The sequence below is a fragment of the Leucopleurus acutus genome (genome assembly GCF_964270905.1).
Source record: "Leucopleurus acutus genome assembly, chromosome: 9".
NCBI lineage: Eukaryota > Metazoa > Chordata > Mammalia > Artiodactyla > Delphinidae > Leucopleurus > Leucopleurus acutus.
In genome coordinates, this window is record NC_139144.1 from 52,769,376 (window position 1) to 52,793,752 (window position 24,377).

The 24,377-nt window shown below is 39.5% G+C and overlaps 1 protein-coding gene across 1 annotated transcript in view; it reads left to right on the forward strand.

The window, feature by feature from the left end:
• Positions 1 to 24,377, forward strand: part of CDK6 (cyclin dependent kinase 6) — a 224,284-nt gene that overhangs the window by 85,288 nt on the left and 114,619 nt on the right. Inside the window, exon 4 of the mRNA XM_082846786.1 lies at positions 22,862 to 23,029. Within this exon, the coding sequence (XP_082702912.1) occupies positions 22,862 to 23,029 (168 nt within the window). The remainder of the gene's footprint in view (positions 1 to 22,861; positions 23,030 to 24,377) is intronic.

The window sequence follows — 24,377 nt, forward strand, 5'->3', positions numbered from 1 at the left end:
CCTCTTTAGAAGAGATTATGGTTAGAATATGTGGTCAGTTTGTCAGATTTAGCAAATAAAAATATAAGATGTTCAGTTAAATTTCCATTTTAGATAAACAGCAAAAAATTTTTAGTATAAGTATGTTCCATACAGTATGTTCAGCCTTACAGCTTACACTGAAAAATTATTGTTTATCTGAAACTCAAATTTAACTGAACTTCCTACATTTTATCTGGCAACCCTAGTAGATGGTAAAGTAAAACTGTAACTCTGTGTTTAAGTTTTATACTTTTTCCTAAAATAAACATAATATGTTCTTTGTGTGATAAAAAGTAAGGTTTAAATGTGTATAAAGAAAAATGTAATAATCACTAGGCATTGGCTTAGTTTCATTAAGAAATTGTCCTCGATCTGTTGTCATTTCCATGTCAGTTAGCATTGCTAAACTGGTAGATAAAAGAATATTATAGATATACAAGATTTTTATTGAAAAGGGCTCTAATTTAGAATCTCCAGCATTTGTCAGAGTGCCCACCATATTCTTTTGCTGTGCAGTTAGTGAATGTTTATTGGATGGCTGAATGGATAAATAAATTGCAGTATGAAGCATATTTTCGACATATTTGTGAAAAAACAACAGACTTATCAGCAACATGGGTTCTTGGAAACTGTGGAGCCACACTTTAAATTTCTCATGGAAAATTATTTTGAAACCAGAATATGCTACTCCAGCATTATCTAATTCAATCTTTATAACAGTCCTGTGAGAATAAATATTGTTTTATTAAAGAGGAAACTGGGGTTCAAAGAGGTTAGATACTGTATTTCATCAGTTCTAAGATGCCCTTTGGGAATGCGTTTTCAGTCACTGTCAGTGGGCTCCTGTCACAACTGAGTTCTTACTGACTGCACATGTGCTTGAGAACTTGCAGAATTAGGCAACGGCTAGGGTAAAAATCCTAGAGATAACAGCAGAGTTCGACTTCTCAACCATCAGTATTCTTGAATGTAGAGAGGATAAAATTGTGTGGGAAACCCAGACATGGAGAACTCTAAGTGGAAATGTGATGTGAGGGAGCAGAACTATGAGTATAAAGAAATTCTTGGAATACCTAAATCAGATTATTCCACTTAAATTTTAATTTTGATGTATGTTCAAGAATGATACATGATGAAAATCCAAATCTGAAGAAGGCTACAGAGCCCTTTTAATTTGTATAACTAAAACTTCTATACGATAAGAAGGAGTTGTGTCATCGTTTATTTGGCAGTCGTTTTTCTTCCTTAGTAGTACATTGAAATAATAGTAAATCTTTAAAAAGATGATGTTTTATTTAGTTTTGATGAAATACACAAACATACCCAAGGTCACCCAGTGGGAAAGGTCCAGAGTCAGAACCTCACAAGCATGTACCCTGAGTCACTGCAGTGAACCGTAGGGTGAAAGGAAGAGGACTGGACAATTTTAATGTTACTCATAATTAACTTTTGACATTTTTTTTTTTTTACATGTTGGGGGTAGGAGTTTATTAATTAATTAATTAATTTTTGCTGTGTTGGGTCTTCATTTCTGTGCGAGAGCTTTCTCTAGTTGTGGCAAGCGGGGGCCACTCTTCATCGCGGTGCATGGGCCTCTCACTATCGCAGCCTCTCTTGTTGCGGAGCACAGGCTCCAGACACGCAGGCTTAGTAGTTGTGGCTCACGGGCCTAGTTGCTCCGCGGCATGTGGGATCCTCCCAGACCAGGGCTTGAACCTGTGTCCCCTGCATTAGCAGGCAGATTCTCAACCACTGCGCCACCAGGGAAGCCCCAACTTTCGACATTTTGTGTTTCAAGAAATTGAGAATTGTCAGGGAATTGGCAGTGATAAAAATGTTGTGTCCTTAATATTGTTTGGAGAAACTTGTATACTTCCAAATGCTGGATACAATGCTTTTCAAAGCACTTACACATGTGCATATTGCCTGATTATTATAATAGGATATGAAAAACATGTGTCATCCCCCCACATACCAATGAAGAAACTGATACAGATGGAAATTAGGCAAAGCGATTATACTACTCAGAAGTAAGAAGAAGTAGATCCTAAAGGAAAACAGAGATCTCTCTCTGGGTCCATGAGGCGTCTAATGATGAGTCTGCCAGAGAGGTCCTGAAAAGCATGCCTGAACTGGGAAAAATTCCCAGATTTGGATGAATATTGGAAAGACAGGGATTTTTTTTTCTAATTGAGGTATAAGAGACATAATAAAGTTAGTGCACTAATCTCAAGTGTGCATACAACTTGATAGGGTATTTTTTTTTTTTGCTAATATAACCACCATCCAGATCGTGAAAGAGAATATTTCCAAAGCCTTCTTCCTGACCCTCCCCAGCCTATAACTCCTTCCCTAGAGATGATCACTACACTGGCTTATTTCATATGAAAGCGTGTACTGTTTTGTGTGTAGCTTCTATTACTCAACACCCTATCTGTGAGACAAATTTTTGTTCTTCTGTATACCAGTGGTCCTGCCAAATAGTTTCCCAAGTGGTTTAAACTACTTTGTTTTTCCATCAGTACTGTGGGAGGGTCAGTTGCTCCATATCTTTGCCAACACTTGCTGTTGTCAACTTAAATCATTCTAGTAGTATCTTGTTATGCTTTTAATTTTCAATGCTATGATGACTATTAAGGGTAAGCACCTTTTCATAAGCTCTGGACATTTGAGTTTCCTCTTTTGTGAAGTGCGTGTTCATATTTTTCACCATTTTTAAACATTGGGTCGTGTGTCTTTTTCTAATTGATTTGTAGGAGTTCTTTATATATTGTGGGTAATGCTAAAATCTTTTCCCAGTGGGTAGGAATTTGAATGGGATATTTCCTCTCTCTCTTTACTCAGAGCATCAGGCATGATTTCATCATCACTTGGACCTCTCTTATATCTGAGCACTTTAAAAATGCATAGAGGGTTTCCCTGGTGGCACAGTGGTTAGGAATCCACCTGCCGGTGCAGGGGACATGGGTTCAAACCCTGGTCTGAGAAGATCCCACATGCCGTGGAGCAGCTGGGCCCGTGTGCCCCAACTACTGAGCCTGCCCTCTAGAGCCCACGAGCCACAACTGCTGAGCCTACGTGCTAGAACTACTTGAAGCCCATGTGCCTAGAGCCCATGCTCCGCAACAAGAGAAGCCACCGTGATGAGAAGCCTACGCACCGCAACAAAGAGTAGCCCCCACTCGCCGCCGCAACTAGAGAAAACCTGCACGCGGCAACAAAGTCCCAATGCAGCCAAAAATAAATAAATAAAAACTAAATAAATTTATTTTAAAAAATGCATAGAGACAGAACGTTTTCCTAATGCCTTTTTAGCCTGTATTGACAACTCATGATAATGAAATTCAATTATCCTATATTGGTACATTTTAAGTTTCCAGTAAAGTGTTTTTGCCTATGAACTAAATATACGTGACAGGTAGTGAAACGTCATAGCTAGGCTTTTAAATGTTAAAAACATTCAATTTCCAGCCTGTATCTCGTCTACCAAGAAAATGCTGAAAATACAATGCCAGAAGAGAAGAGTTTTATGAACTTGAAGGATGAAGAACAATCCTTTTAGCTTATCCATTTTACTCCTTTATAAATACATTGTGTTTGTGTGTGTGTGTGTGTGTGTGTGTGTGTGTGTGTGTTGGGGGGCTGCAAATACCGTATTCCTCTTAGAGGTACTATAAAAGTGTAAAATAAAAGCAAACTATGTTGACGTACAAGCTATTAAGGAACCACCAGTAAGCACTGGCAGACCTGGTACCTCTGGGCTAACAAGTGTCATGTCTGACAGAGTCTGAGATGACCCTAAAGTCTTGCTAAAATCTGGGTTACGGCCTTACAGGCCAGATAAAACATTTCAGCAACCATTTTGAAAGACCATGTATACTGATTCCAACAAACAAGAGGAAAATGCAGGGACTGGAAATAGTCAAGGCAAGATAAAGTCTTGTGATGTGTGCTACTCGGGGTTTTTTACGTTGGTTGTTTTGCCTGCAAACTTTAAGTTTTTGACTCTCAGCCTAAAGAAAGTTTGGGGTTATTCTGATAGTGCATTATTCATTTAGCTTTCATTCTAAAATATTTCAACAGTTAAACTAAATGAGTCTAGAAAACAATCCAATAACTGTATTATTAGCTCTCCCCTCAAATGGATTATTTTACTGTCTTTCTGAACCACCTCTTGCTCTTACTTAATTAGTAAAAGTATACAATTTATTGAGCACTGATTCGTCTGTAGGATGTGTCAGGAAGTGGAGGTTAAAAAAAAAAACCTGAAGAAGTTTTGCTCACAATTTTTAAGCAGCAGTAGTCTGTTGAAGACATAAAGCAACACTGTTAATTATCTTTTAGAAAATGAGCTATCTCATTTCTTAGAAAATTCTGAAGCTTTCTGGTATCTGTTTCTGTGGAGTATTTTATAAATGATCCTTATAGGCTTATTCTTATTTCACAAATTTATCAGAGACATTACATTTTATATTCTCAAAAGATTGCTGGCTAGTAACTTAAAAATTGTCATTCGTAAAAGGGACATTTAAATAAATAAATATATATATAATTTTGGCAACTTTAGGAGAGCACAAAAAAGTAAAAATCACCTACAAGTTGACCATTTTAAGCACTTTACATAAAAAAAGCAGAGGTCTCTTCCCTTTGTTCCTCCTTTTTACCCCCAGCTCCAGAGGTAACAACCTTTAACCGTAGCTGCATCCCCTTCCACCCATTTTTATATGTGTTCACATAGGGTTGGCAGATTTACAGGACAAAATAAAGACATGCAGTTAAATTTGAATTTCAATAAACAACAAATAATTTTTTCATATAAATAGGTCCCTTATAATGCAAGGGACGCATTTAAACTAAAAAATTATCTGTTGTTTATCTAACATTCAAACTTAACTCAGTGTCCTGTATTTTATCTGGCCACCCTAATGCAGACATGTTCACACATACATAAATATGTACACTTTTCTTTTATCAAAATAGAATCAAGCTGTCTGTATTACTCTAACTAAGGCATGTTCTTTTCGATATCAATTTATCTAGCTAGCCTGTTAGAGTTACCCAGGTTCTTTCTAACGGTTGCTTGATATTACATTGTAGACTCATCATAATTTATTTAACTGTTCCCTCATTGGTAGACATTTTAGGTGCTTGGGTTTTTTTGTTTGTTTTTTACTCTTTCAGACAAAATAGCATTGATGCTCTTTGTTTTGACTTATTCTGAACCGTGCTATTGGTTCTGTAGGGTGAATTCCTAGAAGTGGAATTGCTAGGTCATAGCACATTTTTAAAACACTGTTTGTTCATTTCCTTTGTACTCATTCACTGAACAGCTGAAGAGGCCAAGTACACCTGGGGCACCCAGTCAGGTGGAGCCAATACTGTGTGGGCGGCACCTTCTTGACCTTGCAGAATCGGCCTCCGTCCTCCTCCACTGACAGCTCCATGAGACCAAGCACTGTGGTCCTCCAGCCCACACCACGCCTGGCTCAAGAGCTGGCCTGGGACACACACTTAGAATAATGAATATGAGTTTACTCAAGGGGTTGCTGTGAGAATTACATGAAATAATGTATGCAGAGTGCCTGGGTAAAAAAAATAATGTCTGTAAAATACTTGGGATGCTCCTTTATCTTTCTCACCCCACCCCCATTTCCAGTTCCTTCCTTAGTGTAGAGGGGCTCTAATCTAGTGAGGGAGACATCCCGGTTACAGTAAAGTAGGGTAAGTTCTGTAACAGAACTAGACTGAGTGCTGTGGGTTTATAGAAGGGGGGCGCTTGGCTTAGCCTGTGGGTGTGAGGGGGTTTGCTCAGAACTTGGCCAAACTCTACTTAAAATAAGTTCTGAAAGACAAATTGGAAAGAGCCAGATGTACAAGATACGTGTGTTGGGGAGCAGGGCAGTGGAGGGAATTCCTAGGCATAGGGGACAGCATTGCAAAGGGACAAAGATATAATGTAATAGAGCAGGTCATCTTCAGAGCATAGAAACAGTGAAATGAAAACCAGAGGTAGTTCGGGATCAGACATGAAAGTGTTTTAGGCAGTAGCTAGATTCTACCTTTGTCTTACAGTGAATGGTAGGTGACTTCCGTATGATTCAGATTTACATTTTAGAAATATCATTTAGTCAACACTGTGGAGAAAAGATTTAAAATGCTTAAAGCGAAAAACAGGTGCTGTGTTAGGCTACATTGCAGTCATACAGGCAAGAGATACAGGCAACTTGACAGGGACCATAGAGATTGGATTTGAAAGGTAATTTAGGAACTACGATTAGTAGCACTATGTAACTAATTAGCTCTATGGTTGGGAGAAGAGAAGGAATCTAAAATGTCTGTCAGATTTGTGGATCGATCATCTGGGTGGATGGTGGTGCCATTATATAAGATAAGAAATATAGGCTGGGGCTTCCCTGGTGGCGCAGTAGTTAAGAATCTGCCTGCCAATGCAGGGGACACGGGTTCGAGCCCTGGTCCGGGAAGATCCCACATGCCGCGGAGCAACTAAGCCCATGCGCCACAACTACTGAGCCTGAGCTCTAGAGTCCGTGAGCCACAACTACTGAAGCCTGCGTGCCTAGAGCCCATGCTCCACAACAAGAGAAGCCACCACAATGAGAAGCCCGTGTGCCACAGCAAAGAGTAGCCCCCGCTCACCGCAGCTAGAGAAAGCCTGTGTGCAGCAACGAAGACCCAATGCAGCCAAAAATAAATAAAATAAAAACATTTATTTTTTAAAAAGTAAAAAAAATAATTAATTAAAAAGGTGTTCCCTTTAAAAAAAAAAAGAAATACAGGCTGAAGAACAGAGTTTGATAGCAGTGAAGAAACTGTATTGTTATTTGGGACATACTGAGATCAGTTGCTGTGGAATATTCTAGAGAACATGAGCAGGAAGCATTGAAGTTTGCATGTCTGAAACTCAAGGGAGCAGTCCCAGCTGCCATTATGACTTGGGATGCTCAGAATATGACTAAATGTTGGAGCCATGAATGAGTGAGGTGAGGAGGTGAAGGAAGAATTTAGAATTTAAGATTCTTTTGAGACACATAATTGGAAACACAAACAAATGCTGAATGTTTGTGGTAACCATTGTGGACAACAAACAGGAGCTTGCCAGAGACACAGAGAAGGCAGTGCTGAGAGCCTAGATGAAATTGGAGACTAGGGCAGGTAACCATTCCAGCCTTCGTGTGGTGGTTTTCCCTCAGCAGTCTTTGGTTTTTTTTTTTTAACATCTTTATTGGAGTATAATTGCTTTACAGTGGTGTGTTAGTTTCTGCTTTATAACAAACTGAATCAGTTATACATATACATATGTTCCCATATCTCTTCCCTCTTGCGTCTCCCTCCCTCCCACCCTCCCTATCCCACCCCTCTAGGGGTCACAGACCACCGAGCTGATCTCCCTGTGCTATGCGGCTGCTTCCCACTAACTATCTATTTTATGTTTGGTAGTGTATATATGTCCATGCCACTCTCTCACTTTGTCACAGCTTACCCTTGCCCATCCCCATGTCCTCAAGTCCATTCTCTAGTAGGTCTGTGTCTTTATTCCCGTCTTACCCCTAGGTTCTTCATGACCATTTTTTTTTTCTAGATTCCATATATATGTGTTAGCATACGGTATTTGTTTTTCTCCTTCTGACTTACTTCACTCTGTATGACAGACTCTAGGTCCATCCACCTCACTACAAATAACTCAATTTCGTTTCTTTTTATGGCTGAGTAATATTCCTTTGTATATATGTGCCACATCTTCTTTATCCATTCATCCGATGATGACACTTAGGTTGCTTCCATGTCCTGGCTATTGTAAATAGAGCTGCAATGAACATCTTGGTACATGACTCTTTTTGAATTATGGTTTTCTCAGGGTATATGCCCAGTAGTGGGATTGCTGGATCGTAAGGTAGTTCTATATTTAGTTTTTTAAGGAACCTCCATACCGTTCTCCATAATGGCTGTATCAATTTACATTCCCACCAACAGTGCAAGAGGGTTCCCTTTTTTTTGTGTGTGTGTGGTATGCGGGCCTTTCACCACTGTGGCCTCTCCCATTGCGGAGCACAGGCTCCGGACGTGCAGGCTCAGCGGCCATGGCTCACGGGCCCAGCCGCTCCGCGGCATGTGGGATCCTCCCGGACTGGGGCACGAACCCGTGTCGCCTGCATTGGCAGGCGGACTCTCAACCACTGCGCCACCAGGGAAGCCCTAGAGGGTTCCCTTTTCTCCACACCCTCTCCAGCATTTATTGTTTGTAGATTTTTTTTTTTTCTAGATTTTTTGATGATGGCCATTCTGACTGGTGTGAGATGATATCTCATTGTAGTTTTGATTTGCATTTCTCTAATGATTAATGATGTTGAGCATTCTTTCATGTGTTTGTTGGCAATCTGTATATCTTCTTTGGAGAAATGTCTATTTAGGTCTTCTGCTCATTTTTGCTTTGGGTTGTTTGGTTTTTTGTTATTGAGCTGCATGAGCTGCTTGTAAATCTTGGAGATTAATCCTTTGTCAGTTGCTTCATTTGCAAATATTTTGTCCCATTCTGAGTGTTGTCTTTTGGTCTTGTTTATGGTTTCCTTTGCTGTGCAAAGGCTTTTAAGTTTCATTAGGTGTCATTTATTTATTCTTGTTTTTATTTCCATTTCTCTAGGAGTTGGGTCAAAAAGGATCTTGCTGTGGTGTATGTCATACAGTGTTCTGCCTATGTTTTCCTCTAAGAGTTGGATAGTGTCTGGCCTTACATTTAGGTCTTTAATCCATTTTGAGTTTGTTTTTGTGTATGGTGTTAGGAAGTGTTCAGCAGTCTTAATCGTAGGAGTTGGATGGGCAGGTGTTTACCAAGGTGAGGCCTTGGAGGATCAGTTTAAGGAGAAGTGGAAGATGATTTTTATGGTGCCTGGAAAGAGAGTGATCGAAAAAGCTGACTGGGGGTTTTAGGTGGGCCGGGAAAAGATTTAGGGGAGGGGCATCCTTAAACCAGAACAGTACTTGGTATATAAAATCTACCTGATTTTAGTACATTTGTACATTTAGTAGATTTAAATCTACTTAGTATTTGAGTGCTGTTGAGACTAAGAGTTTCCTAGCCTTGGTGCTGTCCATCTTTCCCTAGACAGTTCCTATTGAATGGCCTATTTTAATGTTAACTTGCTGAATTCTTTGTAAGATAGTCCTTAGGTTCTTAACCAAGTTCTCTGTGTTTTTCGTTGTTGTTGTTGTTGTTTTTTGCCTTGGTGAATGCTCTTCAGTTCTATTTAGCCTAAAGATCCCCCCTTTTCTCTTGGCCTCCATGCTTTTCCTGACTAGATATGACCACCCAGAGTCTCTTCTTCCTGTAGATTGAAGAAGTTATTAGCCAGGAGCATATGGTCCTCCTTCCCCTGGAGATGCATTTGCTGCCTCTCTCCTAACAGGCTTCAGCTTAAAAATTCAGTCCTTGAAACAACACGAAATAAAAAATGTTGAAGCGCTGCCTCTTCTGAGCCCCCATAAACAGCTGTGCATGCAGCTCAACCCAAAACAGAGAATATGCACAGATGTGTTTATGGGAAGGAGGCACGAATATGCTCAGTGTGTTGTTTTCGGCTTCTCACCACTGCAGGGATTGCTTTTCTTTTTCAAGGAAGAGGTACATTGTGGTAAGCAATGTTTTACGACCTATAATAAAAACTCTTGTAAAGACCATTTTTTCGACCAAATGAAGCTGTGTTCTTTTCAGGGAACACTTTCCTTTGCTCCTCTCCCCCTCTCTGTATTGGAATGCACACAGTTCAGCATTAATGCGTAACATAAGGAAATAATATCACAAATTCTAGTTCTTATTTAAGCTGGGAAAGCAACCGAAGTTAATTATGTAAAAAAATTCATTAGTAATGTTTTTTCCTACTCAGTAGTAGCTTCTGAATATATATATATTGATTAAGTAAAAGTTTATCTTGCATTTTTACAGTAAATTGTTATTATCCCGTGAAAACACCCATAGGATAGTTTGAGGGAACCTCAACAGTTGGAGGCTCCATAGAAAAATCAGTCCCAGGATAGGTAAAAAGCAACTTAAAACCACCTTAGAAAGTTGGGTCATATACAAAGAGAGACATACAGTGCACTCAGTGAATAATAACAGATGATTTCTAAGGACCCTCCTAGAAACCCTAAAATGCTAGCAAGCTTTAGACTTTCCGAATTAAGAACAGGCAACATAACACTTGATTTAAATAAAACAATAAATATTTTTAAGGTTGTATACTATGCACACAGTGGCGTTTTTTGACCTTAGTAATGACTGTTTGGGAAGATGGGAGACTGTTCATGTCCTAACTGGAAAAAACTAGATAGATCTGAACTTAGGGTGTTGCTAGATGCCATTGCTAATGGAAGGTCCTCTTCTTGTTTCATGGCACCGGTTCTGAACCCGGTAGCAAGCTGGGAAATTCACACATTGTTTTTAGTCCTCACAGCCTCCCTCAGGAAAGTATTATGTGCATTTACAGATGAGGAGACCAAGGCTGGATGCGAGGGGAGGGGAAGTGGAGGTTAAATAGCAGGCCCAAGTTCCCCTAGTGTCTAACCTGGAGATGTAGCAGAGCTCTCAGAAGATGGCTCACTAAAGTTGACCTGTGGAAACAAACACTAACGTATTGCATTTGTCTCTTGGATTGCCTTTCCTCTCTTTCCCTTTCTAATGTTTCTAATGTTCTAGTCAGACTCTTACTATCCTATGTCCAGAGTAGAATAATAGCCTTCTTACAGCACCTCCCATCCACTCTGTGTACTAAAATATCAATAATAATACGCCATTTTTTTACACATTTTCACCAGCTTTCTATTGACTACAAGACATGACACTGTAAACTCCCTGCACCAGGCCAGCAACAAAGCTCTTAGCAGTGTGGTCCCATTTAGCAGTGCACCCCCTCTGGGGGCTGTTACTGGTCTCCAAATACCTAAGCACTTGCCCTCCTCTAGGCCTCTGCCAGTGTGATCTTCTAGGCAGATGCTTCCCCACATCAAACTGAATAGTAGCCCACCGCCAGCATGGGCTGGGATGCTGCTTCCTCCTCAGTGCTTACTCATTGCCTGTAGCCCCTGTGCCATTTGTGGTCCTTGCCATATGCTGACTGAAGTGTATAGGTGCATATTTATATCTTCTCTCCCTGTGAAAACAGGAGCTCCCTGGGTCTCTGTCTTAGGTGTGTGTGAGTAACATCACCTAGCACAATGCCTTACACATAATAGGGGGTTCATATTTCTTTTTAATAAATGGTAGCAATTCATTATGTGTATGTACTTTATACTATATAAAGTACTTAAATATTTAATATCCTACTTAAATACTATATATATTTATATATACATATATAGTATAATATTATATAATATCTTATTAAGTCTCTCCTTTTTGAGATTATTTCCATTTTTATAAATGTGAAAACCCAGGCCCACAACAGTTGCAAGTGACCAGCCTTAGATTATATAACTAGTAAGCAAAAATTCAGATCCAGTGCTTTCAGCTCTAAATCCAGTGCTCTTTCTTTTAAATCATACTGCCCTCAAAAATGGAAATTTACATCTCACGTGCAGGTGGCTCCCTTAAGTTATATGCATTTCCAAGAGGAATTTCTTTTGTACTTCTTTTGCACCTCCACTTGGCATTCAGTAAATTCTTAGCGAATAAGGGATAAACCACAATGCAGGATCGTAGCCTTTTCACTAATGACTCAGGAATCAGTTTAATTAGTTAGGATATTCTGTATAACTCCTGTGCAGAGCCAAGAGCAAAAGTCGTTGTATGTCAGCTTAATGCCTATCTGTAGACTATTGAGTGATTCATGAAATCAAGTAAAATTAACAGATTTCTCTGTGTAAGGTACCCTGTTGGATGCTGTGGAGAGTATAAAGGTGTACCACATTCCCATTCCTCAGAGAATTTACAGTCCAGCTCAATAGCACTTAAAATTTTGTATTATATACTTGACAAATCAAGTATATTATAAAAAATAATCAAATATCTCAGTTCCACAGAGGCAGGGCAGGATTTATCCTGATTTTTGTAAATGAAAAACTGAGATCCAGAAAAGTTAGGACTTGGTTAGTCAATTCGCTGGTGGCGAAGATGAAATAGAATTTAGTCAATAGCATGGGATTAAGACACCATACTTTGAGAAACACTGATGTGACAATATGAGATTATAGTATTATTAGGAAACTTAGCCAGTTGTCCAGTTCTGCATCCAGGTGATGACTCAGGCAAAGCGATTTGATCCATAGAATGCTTCTCTTAGGGATGAGAGAGGGTATGTGACTTGCCTGTAGTCATACCCCTAGCTGTAGAAAAATGTGTTCATTATAGGCCTAGGAGTATTATATTTATGAAACAATGAACTGCAAGTCTTAACACACATATGAAGATGTTTTAATAACTAATAGGTAGGAATACTGATTTATATGCTATGCCTCTTTGGTCCTTATGCCCTAATCCAAACCTGTTTTTTTTCTGATTTCCCTGGAATTTTGTTACCTGCTAAAGGATTCCTTCTTGGGAGGAATCAGTAAGTTCTTTTTAAGCTAACAGTTTTTATAGATTTCTTGGTCATTTCCAATTTAGTTTGGGCCTCACTTCTCTCTGAAAAGTCATTGAACATTTATTGGTACCTGTTAATACAGTGGGCTGGGAGTCTAGTGTATGTGGAGGAAGAGTGATTAAAACAGACCCTAGGGCTTCCCTGGTGGCGCTGTGATTGAGAGTCTGCCTGCCGATGCAGGGGGCGCGGGTTCATGCCCCGGTCCGGGAAGATCCCACATGCCGCTGAGCGGCTGGGCCTGTGAGCCATGGCCGCTGAGCCTGTGCGTCCGGAGTCTGTGCTCCGCAACGGGAGAGACCGCAACAGTGAGAGGCCCGCGTACTGCAAAAAAACCCAAAAAAAACAGACCCTAATTCTCATCAGAAGATGGGGCCGTAAGGCAGTTAGTGAGTGAAGATGGAGGAAGTCCACAGGAATTCCAGGAGGCAAGGCCAGAGAGTTAGGTGGGCTTTGTCTGAGGGTGTTCAAGTGTGAGAATGATCTGACAGGTTCAGGTTTGCAAATCACCTTTGCAAGTTTAAGATCAGCTTTGCCAGAGAGTAAATGATGGATTTGAGGAAGGAGATTGGTGGGGAAACAGAATAGTACATGTAAGGAAGGATGAGAGTGAGATCTACTCTAGTGGGGGCCTCAGAGGTGTAGGAATTATATTTTTTAAAATGACAAAACTTTACTGAGGGACCTAGAAGAAGACTTGAATAAAAAATGAACCATACCATGTTGTGTAAAGAAAGACTCACTATTGTAGAAGTATCAGTTTTCCCCCAATTAATCTATAGTTTCTTTAAAAATCAGTGAAAATACTAAAAGAATTTGAGGGACGATATGGGAAGTCAATAAAATAATCTTAAAATCAGTCCAGAACAGTAACATGTAAGAATATCCAGGAACATTTTTACAGAGAATGGGAAGAGGAAACCAGCCCTACCTGATATGAAAATATATTCTAAATATTTTATTATTAAAAGAGAAAGTACTCTAAACTGAACCAAGTGAGTCAAAATCCAGAAGCAAGCTCAAGTAATATAGAACATGATAAAAATGGCATTTAGTGGATAATTTAATAGATGCTTAAAACCTTTGCCCAAGATAGTATATTAAAAAAAACAGAATAGCACACAACCATTAAAAATTGAGCAATAGGGACTTCCCTGGTGGTCCAGTGGTTAAGACTTCGCCTTCCAATGCAGGGGGTGTGAGTTCGATCCCTGGTCGGGGAGCTAAGATCCCACATGCCTCTTGGCCCAAAACCAAAACATAAAACAGAAGCAGTATTGTAGCAAATTCAGTAAAGACTTCAGAAATGGCCCACATCAAAAAAATCAAGCAATAGACCTGTATTTATTGACATGCAAATGCGTTCAATATACATTATGATGTGAAAAGACAATTACAAAATTGTATACACTAGCATTTCATTTATAAAACAGAAAATAACTATACGTATGAGTATACATGTATAGAAAAATTATGAAAGGATACACGAATATGTTAACTGTGGTTACCTCTGGATGGAGGAATCGTGGGTGGTATTTCTTTCCTTTTTTTCCTTGTGTTTTGATTTTTTTAAATTTAACAATGAAGATGCATTACATTTCTAATCAGAAACTTAGAAGATCTTTCCATTTTGGAGAACAGTGAAGAGGAGGGAGGGATCCAGTGTGAAAGGCCATGGCAGGATTCAGTTGGGAGTGGAACATCCTATTGGTTGTTGCAAGCCAGGTGGGTTACTAGTGATCTTCCAAGAGCTGCCGCATCTCCATTCACTGCAGCGATGCAGTGTGGATGGGGAATGAGAAAATGTGCACCACTGAGTCAAGACCACTGGCTAAGGAAAGAAGGGAGTTGCTTGGGTTGTTTATTAGTCAAGGGACAATAGAAAGGGAAGTCCCAGATATACAGAAAAGGGGAATGATTAGTCAAGCGAGGGGAAGGACTTAAGGAAGCTGGAATGAAGGAGATCTAGAGCATAGGAAGAAGGTGAATACTGCATAGAAGGAAAGAAAGCTTTTCCACCAGGAGGTGAGGGAGAGGGGTAGATGCCAGTGCTTATAAACGTATAGGTGAAGCACAGGGAGCTGATAGCCTTCCCTTGATCGTCGGTATTTCTCTCGGAAGTGGAGTGCACACTAGTGTGCTAAGAGAAGGAAGAGAGATGGTAAGGTAGGGGGACAGCAGTGAAAATTTAGCCTACCGGGACAGCGAGGGCTAACTAGGGACCTGTACGATTACCTGGTGGCACTAACGTAGTCAGGGTTGGAGGACTGACTTTATATTGATAATAGACATGTATGTGATCATTTTTCCCCCTTAACAGCTCTCTGCAACACAGGTATAACAGCTGAAAAAGAGAGCAATTGGGCTAATTGAGGACAAAGCTTTGTATAGAGGATAAGATAGAGTGACCGTGGAACCAGAGACTTGAGGGAATTGGCAGATTTAACAAATGACGCATGAAGAAGGTGCTCTCCAAGTTTAATTAATTATGCTGTCTAATAAGTTTATGTAAATTTAAGTGGTATTTTGATATCCAAATAAATGTAATTAAAGTAACTTTTAAATTTTTTAATTAAAAAAAGATGAGAGTTAAGTAATACCACATTCCTGGTTTTAGCTGTGGGAGTAGATGGCACAGAATTGAATGGAGTTGAAGAAATCAGAATTCTCTGAAGCTAAGGTGTTCTTGGGATGCTGAAGCCAGGCAGGAATATGGTGAGTGTGGGCTAGAGAGGATGAGCCACAGTCCCTGAGGAATATGAAGGCTTGACAGCAAATGATAGCAATGAGAAAGGGGATTTTGTCAGCATTAATTGAAGGAGGTATAAGTCTCAAAGACAAAAGGATAACCACTTGGATGGGATAGTTGGCAACAAAAGAATGTTGGTACAGACCCCATGGGGGGCGTTTTGGTGGGGGGGGCTATAAATGAAAGGTTGTGACCTTACTTAACAGGTTTTACTTAATATAATTTTAGTTAAGTTACATTCATTAGAATAATTTTCAACTGCAAATTATACAACACGATGAAAAAATGGCTTGAAGTTAGAGCATTATTGTTGCCCTAACTACAAGGCTAGAGGTGGGCAGCCCCAAAGTTGATTTAGCTCTTCAGTGATGTCATCGAAGACCCAGACTCTTTCCCTCATTACACTCGGGCATTTCCGTGTGTGCAGGTGATGTCTCCCTTTATGTTTCAAGGTGATTGCTACAGGAGCAAGTTCATGCCCTGAAGCAGTAGCATTTGGTGTAAGATGCAGAGGTGGAGAGTGAGGGCTGGGAGGTGAGGAGGAAGTACAGCAGAGAGTTTTCTACAGTGGTCTTCTTATTAGGAGAAAAATGCTTTCCAAACCTTGCCCATATGTCTCATTAGCCAGGACTGGGTCCCATGTCCATCTCTAGATCAATTCCTAGCAAACGGGAATGTGGTTGCCTTGGACCAGTCCTTCATGGCTGGCAACCAACAATGTCTGCTACAGTATGCAAATTACAATATGCTCCGCTCTGTGGAAAACCAACTTCTCTAATACATTACCTCGTTTGGAGAGGAGGGAAGTACGGAGTGAGAAGAAAATTCTCAAAAGAGGGAATTGAGGAGAATGGGGAAAGACATGAAGGTATTTTGTCCAGATACAGCCATTAAAAAACATACTGTTAAAAAAAAATTTATTATAAAGAGTATGTGTTAAAATGGGGAAATATCCACAGTATATTGTTAAATGATTTTAAAAGGATCACAAAACAATGTGTCTAGAACAAAAACCATTTGGGGCATTAGCCAACAACCTAGTCACTTATACTCTGTATTTTCTTGTTTATGCAATGTTGATTTTTACATCTTGCTCTGAAGAAGTTATAATTAACATCGTTATTTGTAGTTTCAGTTCCCAATGACTTTCCACTGTGGGTTAATAATAGCCGTCATGATGAGGTAATGATTCCTTCTTTCAGACTGTCCATTTAGCCATTGCATTTTCCCTCAAACACCAACAATATTTCCAGGCTTGGTGAAAATCAGTGGTGATTTTCTTTTTTCTAGTTAGTTGAGACTGATCCTGTACTTACTCAGCGTTATCATCACTTCCAGGAATGAACAATACATGGCTCCTTTTCATTCTCTCTTCAGAATACGTATTTTGTTAATAAAATTTATATAGGAAACCACTTTTATTATGCTTTCATCCAGTTGCATAGAAGCAGTAAAAGTAGAAAGCCAGCACTTGCAATGAGGGAGGGGCCTTGCCTTTGTTTCTGCTGAAGAGCCCCAAGGCGTGTGTTGCCTTCCTCAGCTAGATCTCCCCTCCCCTCCCTTTGGAACAAAGCTGCCGTGTGGCTTGTGGCTCATCTCCAGGTCCTCCCATTTATTACTTACTTTTAATTTACCAATTACTACTTTCCAGGTAATCTGAAGCTTTAAGGAGCCTGCTTTAGCCCTCCTCTTGCTTTGTCGGAATTTGTTTTGCCCTTTGTGATTCGGGATGAAGCATTCTCTGGGTACTCCTATGGACCAGAGTGAGAAGTAGGGGGATCCTGTTTATAATGCAGTCTTTGCGACCCATTGTTAACATTGTGAATTGATCAGTGAAAGTGTGAAGAAGCCACTGTCAAGTTTTGAAGTAGAGTACGGTGTGGACATTACAATAAGCTTGATGTGGTAACTTCAGACAGATTCTCCTTGAGCGCAGAAGTGGAAGGAGTGAGTGAAATCTCCAGTGCGTGAATGAACCCACCTGATTGACTACCCAGGACTAGGCTTTGTTATTCACTACTTCATTGCTTATATAGTAATATTGTAGCACATTTTACAGGAGAACTGTGATTTTTAAAATATCCTGGGACTAGATTCAGCAATTCTACTTCTGGGCATATACATCCGAAAGAAGTGAAAGCAGGGTCACAAAGAGATATTTGTATTTATGCACCTATGTGCATAGCGGATTCTTCACGATAGCCACAACAGCCCAAGTGTCTGTCCGTCAGCAGATGACTGGACAAGCAAAATGTAGTATATCCACACAATGGAATATTAGTCAGCTTTAAAAAGGAAGGAAATTGTGACACATGCTACATCATGGATGAACTTTGAGGGCATTATGCTAAATTAAATAAGCCAGTCACAAAAAAGCGAATACATTATGATTCCACTCATATGAGGTATCTAGAGTGGCCAAATTCACAGAAACAGAAAATAGAAGGGTGGTCTGGGAAGAAGGGAGAAGTGAAGAGCTGTTTAGTGGGTCTAAGAGTTTCAGTTTTGCGGGCTTCCCTGGTGGCACAGTGGTTGAGAGTCTGCCTGCCAATGCAGGGGACACGGGTTTGTGCCCCGGTCCGGGAAGATCCCACATGCCGCGGAGCGGCTGGGCCCGTGAGCCATGGCCGCTGAGCCTGCGCGTCCGGAGCCTGTGCTCCGCAACGGGAGAGGCCACGGCAGTGAGAGACCCGCGTACCGCAAAGAAAAAAAAATTATAGGAAGAGTTTCCGTTTTGCAAGATAGAAAAAGTTCTGAAGATTGGTTGTACAACAGTGTGAATATACTTACTACTGAACTATACGCTTAAAAATGGTTAAGATGGGAAATTTTATGTGTCTCTTACCACAGTTAAAATTTTCAAATATATATTAGTAATCAGCAAAAAAGGAAAAAAAGAGATCCCGGGACTGGCCCTCATTATTGTCAGTAGTCCTCTGCTTTATGACTTTATCATCACATGCTCTGTTACTTCTATTCCTGTAATTATAATCCCTACCTTAAGTCAACATGTTACCAGTTTAGTGTAAAAAAAACCTTTGTGGTGTTGATCTGTGAGATTCCTTTAACATCCTTCATAAGAAGCAAACTGGGTGGGAGATTTTCATAAGAAACAACAAATCGTTATGAAGACTCTTCTGTCAAAAATTGGATAACAAATTTGAAAAGACTGTGATTTACACATTGTAAGGAGAAAAAAATGATTATCCTTGTGCAAGTTGTATATGTCTTATTTTTAATTTTTAAGTAGATAAGCTACTGATGTATACTTTTGTTGCTAAAGCCTTGAGGATGTGAGTACATCACTTAGATTTAGGTAGATGCATCCAAAAATACAGAATTGTCTATTGAGAGCTGTCAGTTTTGTGATTTACTGTATGGAATAAGTTGGTGTTTTCAATATCTGTTTATCTTATTTATTTTTGGCTGCATTGGGTCTTCACTCCTGTGCACAGGCTCTCTCCACCTGCTGCAAGCGGGGACTACTCCTCGCTCTGGCGTGCGGGCTTCTCACCGCGGCGGCCTCTCCGGCTGCGGAACACGGGCTCTAGGCTCACGGGCCTCAGCAGCTGTAGCACTCAGGCTCAGCAGTTGTGGCTCACGGGCTCTAGAGCGCAGGCTCAGTAGTCGTGGCACACGGGCCTAGCTGCATGTGGGATCTTCCCAGACCAGGGCTCAAACCCGTGTGCCTGCATTGGCAGGTGGATTCTTAAGCACTGCGCCACCAGGGATGCCCGTCAGTATCTTTTGAAACTAATCATACCTTTTGTGTAGTTGGAAAAAATGACCCAGTGATAAAACTTTTTCCCATTAGAAAAGCTTGAGGTAGATTTTCAGTTTGCTTGTTTGTTTTGTTTTCCAAGAAGTAAGAGGATTACTGCTCTAGAACACCTAAGAGAAACTAATTGTTGTTACAAGGCTTTGAAGACTTCTGGTGTTCAGACTGAAGTCCAGAGTCTTTTTAGGAGAGTTGCCAAGGATAAAACCCCATCTAAAGTCACTGGGAGCCAGACTTCATTCCATGATGGTGTCCTATTAAAACATGCTCCCATGTCACATGTTTCAGAAAGATACAGATTGAGGGCCTCCCGTGACTGTTTATCATTAGTGTGACTAGACATTTTATGCCAGAATTGTGCATTGTAACATTAAAAGGTTTTAAACCTATATTTAACTTAATTGGCAGTATCCATAGTTTCATTACATTGCATCGCTAGGATTACTGGGAAATATTTGAGTCTTGTATAAGACGGATTAATTTAGTTTAAAATCTTGAGGAGCTAATTTAAAAGTATGTCTCATGATACTATAAATTGAGATAGAACAGATGATAAGCTTAAGTAGAGAATCCTTTGAAATATCTTTGATCAAAGCACTGCTTGTGATTCTGAAGGAAAGGTGTTTCTTATTTTCTTGCTTTGTTTAGTGTTACAGTTGATTCATTCATATAATTCTCAGGAAATGGGACCAGAGTTCTCATTCTATTTGTGACCAGAGTTCCTAACGTAGGTGCATATATTTCCCTTTTCAGATTAGGTGTTCCCTTTTCAGATTAGGTGTTCTGATGAAAGATCAGATGTTCCGATGAAAGATTGGGGTGGGTCCCCCAGTCATACTTACTACAAGCCCATAATGCTCATCAACCTACCTCGCAATGGAATTACTGAAGGAAATGAGATTTTGGGCAATTTTTTAAAAAATCGTTAACTGAAGTCTTACTAGGTCAAAACTCTAATTATAGCTGGATATTATAGGTTTAAAAGAAAACCCAGTTTGCTAACCAAAAAACTTTTTAAGTAGCCTAATAAAATCCAAAGAGTGGTAATTCCTATGTAGAACCAACTTTTTATACATCCATAGGTGTCATTTACATGGAATCAATGTTAGTGCCAATATATGTGTTCTCACTGCCTAAACTGTGCTTTTATATGATGTTAAGAAGTCATTTTCATCTACACTAGCCTTTAAACAGAGGAGAACTAGACTCTTAGTATATGTACCAAAATAACACAACTAAAACCAAATAATAATGATTATGGCATAGGAAGGAAAACTATGCAGCCATTAAAAATCATATTGTATAAAAAAGTTATATTTTAGAAGAGTTTTGTTGAAGTGGCAAAATATTCATAATGAATTGTTAAATGTTTTTTAAACAACTGTAAAATGTGTACAGAATAACAATTTTTATTTATAAATATGTTATATTTATATATTAATATTATATTGTATGTGATATATATTGTTTATAATATTTATATATTATATAGAGATATAATATATTTATACCTCCAAATATAGCAGTATCTGTTTAAAAGATGTGAAAGATAAAAGTTAACAGTAAAGTTTTCTCTCTTCTCTGAGTGGTGGGATTTTGCATGATTTTTGTTCTTCCTCTGGATTTTTAATAAAATTTTTAAAAAGCTTCTATATGCATTAAGCATGTACCAATTTTATAATTAAGGAAAATGTAGTGTGTGCTGTATAAATACACAAATAAAAGCAATACATATGTATTTAAACTCAGTAGTTCAGGCTTTTCATAAATTAAGATGGGCCTTATTAGTATAATTAATCGGTTCAAATTTTTACATATTTATTCTACTAATTGGCTGCTTAAACTGTTTGAACAATGAAACATGAACCAAGCACATTTATTCTTTGTACTGTTTTAAATGGTTGGTGCTTAGTTTATAAGAAGCTAAAGATGACAAGCCAGCATGACATTAGTTTAGGTTAGTCATGCTGTTTAAAATCCACTGCTTACAAGTCATGTGCATGTGTTTCCAATAAAGACTTATTTGCTGCAACAGTAGATTACTTTCGTTAACATTTTGTGCTTCATTTTCACACTCTTGTTTATTCATTCCAAGTTGTTTTACCCTCAATGGTTCTTAAGTCTTGAAGGACTGTCTGTCCCTCAACAGTGCAGTCTTCTCCAGAGTTTTCATCTTTGGAAACTTAGAACGTAACCCCAGCCAGTTCATCAGATCCATTTAGGTGGCGCTCAAAAAGAATTCTAGTACACCTGTGTCATTGCACACTTGCTTAGTGCTCTGACCTTGTGGCACTGGCCACATTTTCTTCTAGTTGTTTGTTACTCTGTCTCCCCCAGGAAACGGGACACTTCAACGATTGTCATTTGTTGAATGCTAACCGTGTGCCAGAAACTACTTCTTTACATGCGTTACTTCATTTAAATCTCGTATTATGAAAAGTAAGCACTGTTTTCTCCTTTTTATAGGTGGAAAACTAAGGCTTTGGTTTTGAATAAACCAGGATATAAAGATAGAACTCCCTGAAGGAAATACCAATACTGTAAACCAATAACTAAATACAGTCCAGCTGATGAACAAGTGTGTCCTCACAGCCCCTGCCAGCTCTGAAGCCCCTGATGCTACCTAATCATTTCTCTAACCTCTATATGAACAAAATCATTCCATCCTCCCTTTACACACCATTCTCACAATATTTGGGGAGGGGGGTAGGTCAGTCTTATTAACCCCAGATTTCAGAGGGCCGTATCATGGTCACTATCTTAAATTCCTACTTTCAGACAGTTTCCGAGTTTTAAACTTTGTATCTGATTTTATCAGCTCTAAAATTAGAAGAAGATGTGACAGTTGGTTTATTTTCTGAATGCCCCCCTCCTCCATGCTAGCTGATACCGTCAGCAGTAAGTGCTGCCATTTATTGAATGCTGACTACTGTCAGTGCTTTACAAACAGTGATCCTATGAAGTAGGTTTTCCTGTTTTTACAGACCTGAATACTGAGGCTTGGCGAGGTTAAATGGTTTACCCGGTTTTCCATGCTCATTCAATCATTGATCTAATGAAGAAGTGCACTGGGGATTTGAATCCAGTTTTCCTGGACTCTGGTTTGAATCAAGACTCTGTCTTTTGCTAGTAGTGTTACTTTGGGCTAATTATATACACTTACTGTGTATCAGTTTCTTGACCTGTAAAATGGGTTAGTGATATTGTTTACCTCAGTGTTGTGGTGTGGATTAAGTGAGTTACTAAAGAGAAGGTCTTTAGAGCAATGCTTGACACGTAGTGATGGCTAAGTGATAGGTGCTATAATAATAAGAAGAACTACCATTAATGTTATCATTGTTTACTGGATTTTAATTGTTGGAATCATGTATTAAATCCTATAAAAGTATATGAAGTAAAAAGTGTCCCTCTCTCACCAACTCCTTCCTCTCCCCAACATTAACCATGGACACCAGTTTGGTGTACATCCTTCCAGAATATTTCCTATGCCATCTGAAACTATTTTTAAATCATCCTTTCATTAATGAAATACAGGTCAAGAGTGAAATTGTTTGTAGTGATCTTGAAAATGGGAGAGTGGAACAGTAGGGGGAAACAAATTCATTCATTCAGCAAATATTTATGCAATGCTTTCTGTATGCCAAGCACTTTTCTAAGTGCTGAGGATTTAGCATGTTGAATTTCTGTTTTGACCATTGATTGATTTTCTTTTTTGGTTTTATTTAGGATATGATGTTTCAGCTTCTCCGAGGTCTGGACTTTCTTCATTCTCACCGAGTGGTACATCGTGATCTAAAACCACAGAACATTCTGGTGACCAGCAGTGGACAAATAAAACTGGCTGACTTCGGCCTTGCCCGCATCTACAGTTTTCAGATGGCTCTTACCTCAGTGGTGAGTGAGAAAGTGCTGTTCTTTCATTAAACTTAGTTTTCTGCTTTTGAATGACAAACTGCCCCCATTCCAGGCCCCTAATGTTATTACTGCCCGTGGTCAGTTGGTGGACAGAATGTCTTTGCACTTTTTATATAGCAGGCAGTAGGAGGAAAGTGTTATGCTTACAACTACAGACATATCCAGGCTGGGCTTGTTGTGGACAGAACCCATTGCAGAAATAGACGGTTGCTTCTTAGCCACTAGAAAGGAATCAGTTACAAGTTTCCAAATGGTTTTGCCATATGGCTTTTTGCCATAACCACTGTGTTCAGAGCTGCATATATAGTGTCTAGGGAAACATAGCTCAAGGTCAGCGAGGAGAGAGCACCAGGAATGTTGACCTGTCTGCAGCATCCTAGTTTGAGAAACAGCCAGGTACCTGCACAGGTGTGTGAAAGCACTCCTGTGAAGCTGTGGTGTGTTCTTAATTTAATTAAGAAATTAAAATTTCTTTAATTTAAGAAATTAAATTTACAGTGAACGTGGATGATCCGTGAACAAGTAGCACCACCCTGCCGGGTGAAGGCTTCATCCGAGCCAAACTACGAAGAGTAAACCCAAAGGCTCTATTTTGGCAAAGAATGACAGTTATTCTGTTTTTTTTCTCATTCAGACACAAAACCATACTAGCTACGCGCTCTGGTTAGCTTCTATTTCTCCTTATAGTTCATTGTTTCTGAGATGAATTTTCATGAAATTCTGCACCCAAAATATACAAAGAGGAGCCTGGAAGCAGGCATTAATATCCCTTGTCTTTGAAGGACTGTTTTCCATGCAGTGAATTCACGCATAGATTTATTTTTAAAGCCAAGTCATGTTCCTTTTTTGTGCTACTTATTTGGGGCAGGAGGTTGATATGGAGAATCCCTTTGAGTCCATGAAGCCTACAAACATTGCCCTCAAAGCATTATATTAAGTCTTAAGTAAAAGAATCTTCTCGGGTCAGTATGCCATTTTCTACATATAGTCCATCTTTAGCCTCAAAGTGGTTCTCAGTTAAGGGCAGCACTGCCCTGGGGGGAGGGGGAAACATTGTTGAGAAATGTGTGACGGCATCTTTGGTCATCATAACAACTTGGGGGATGGTGGTGGCCACGAGGAGGCTAATATTCTGCGCAACAAAGAATTGTTTCCCCAAATTCCAGTAATGCCTCAGCTGAGAAGTAGAAATTCAGGAGGGGAGTTGGAAATTCTCTAAGAGAGGTAACTTGCCTTAGAAAAACATTCAATTTGCAAAAGTGTTCTGCTTCCTCACCCTGGAAATACAGATACTAGAACCTGGATGTGTAAGATCCCATACTTTCCC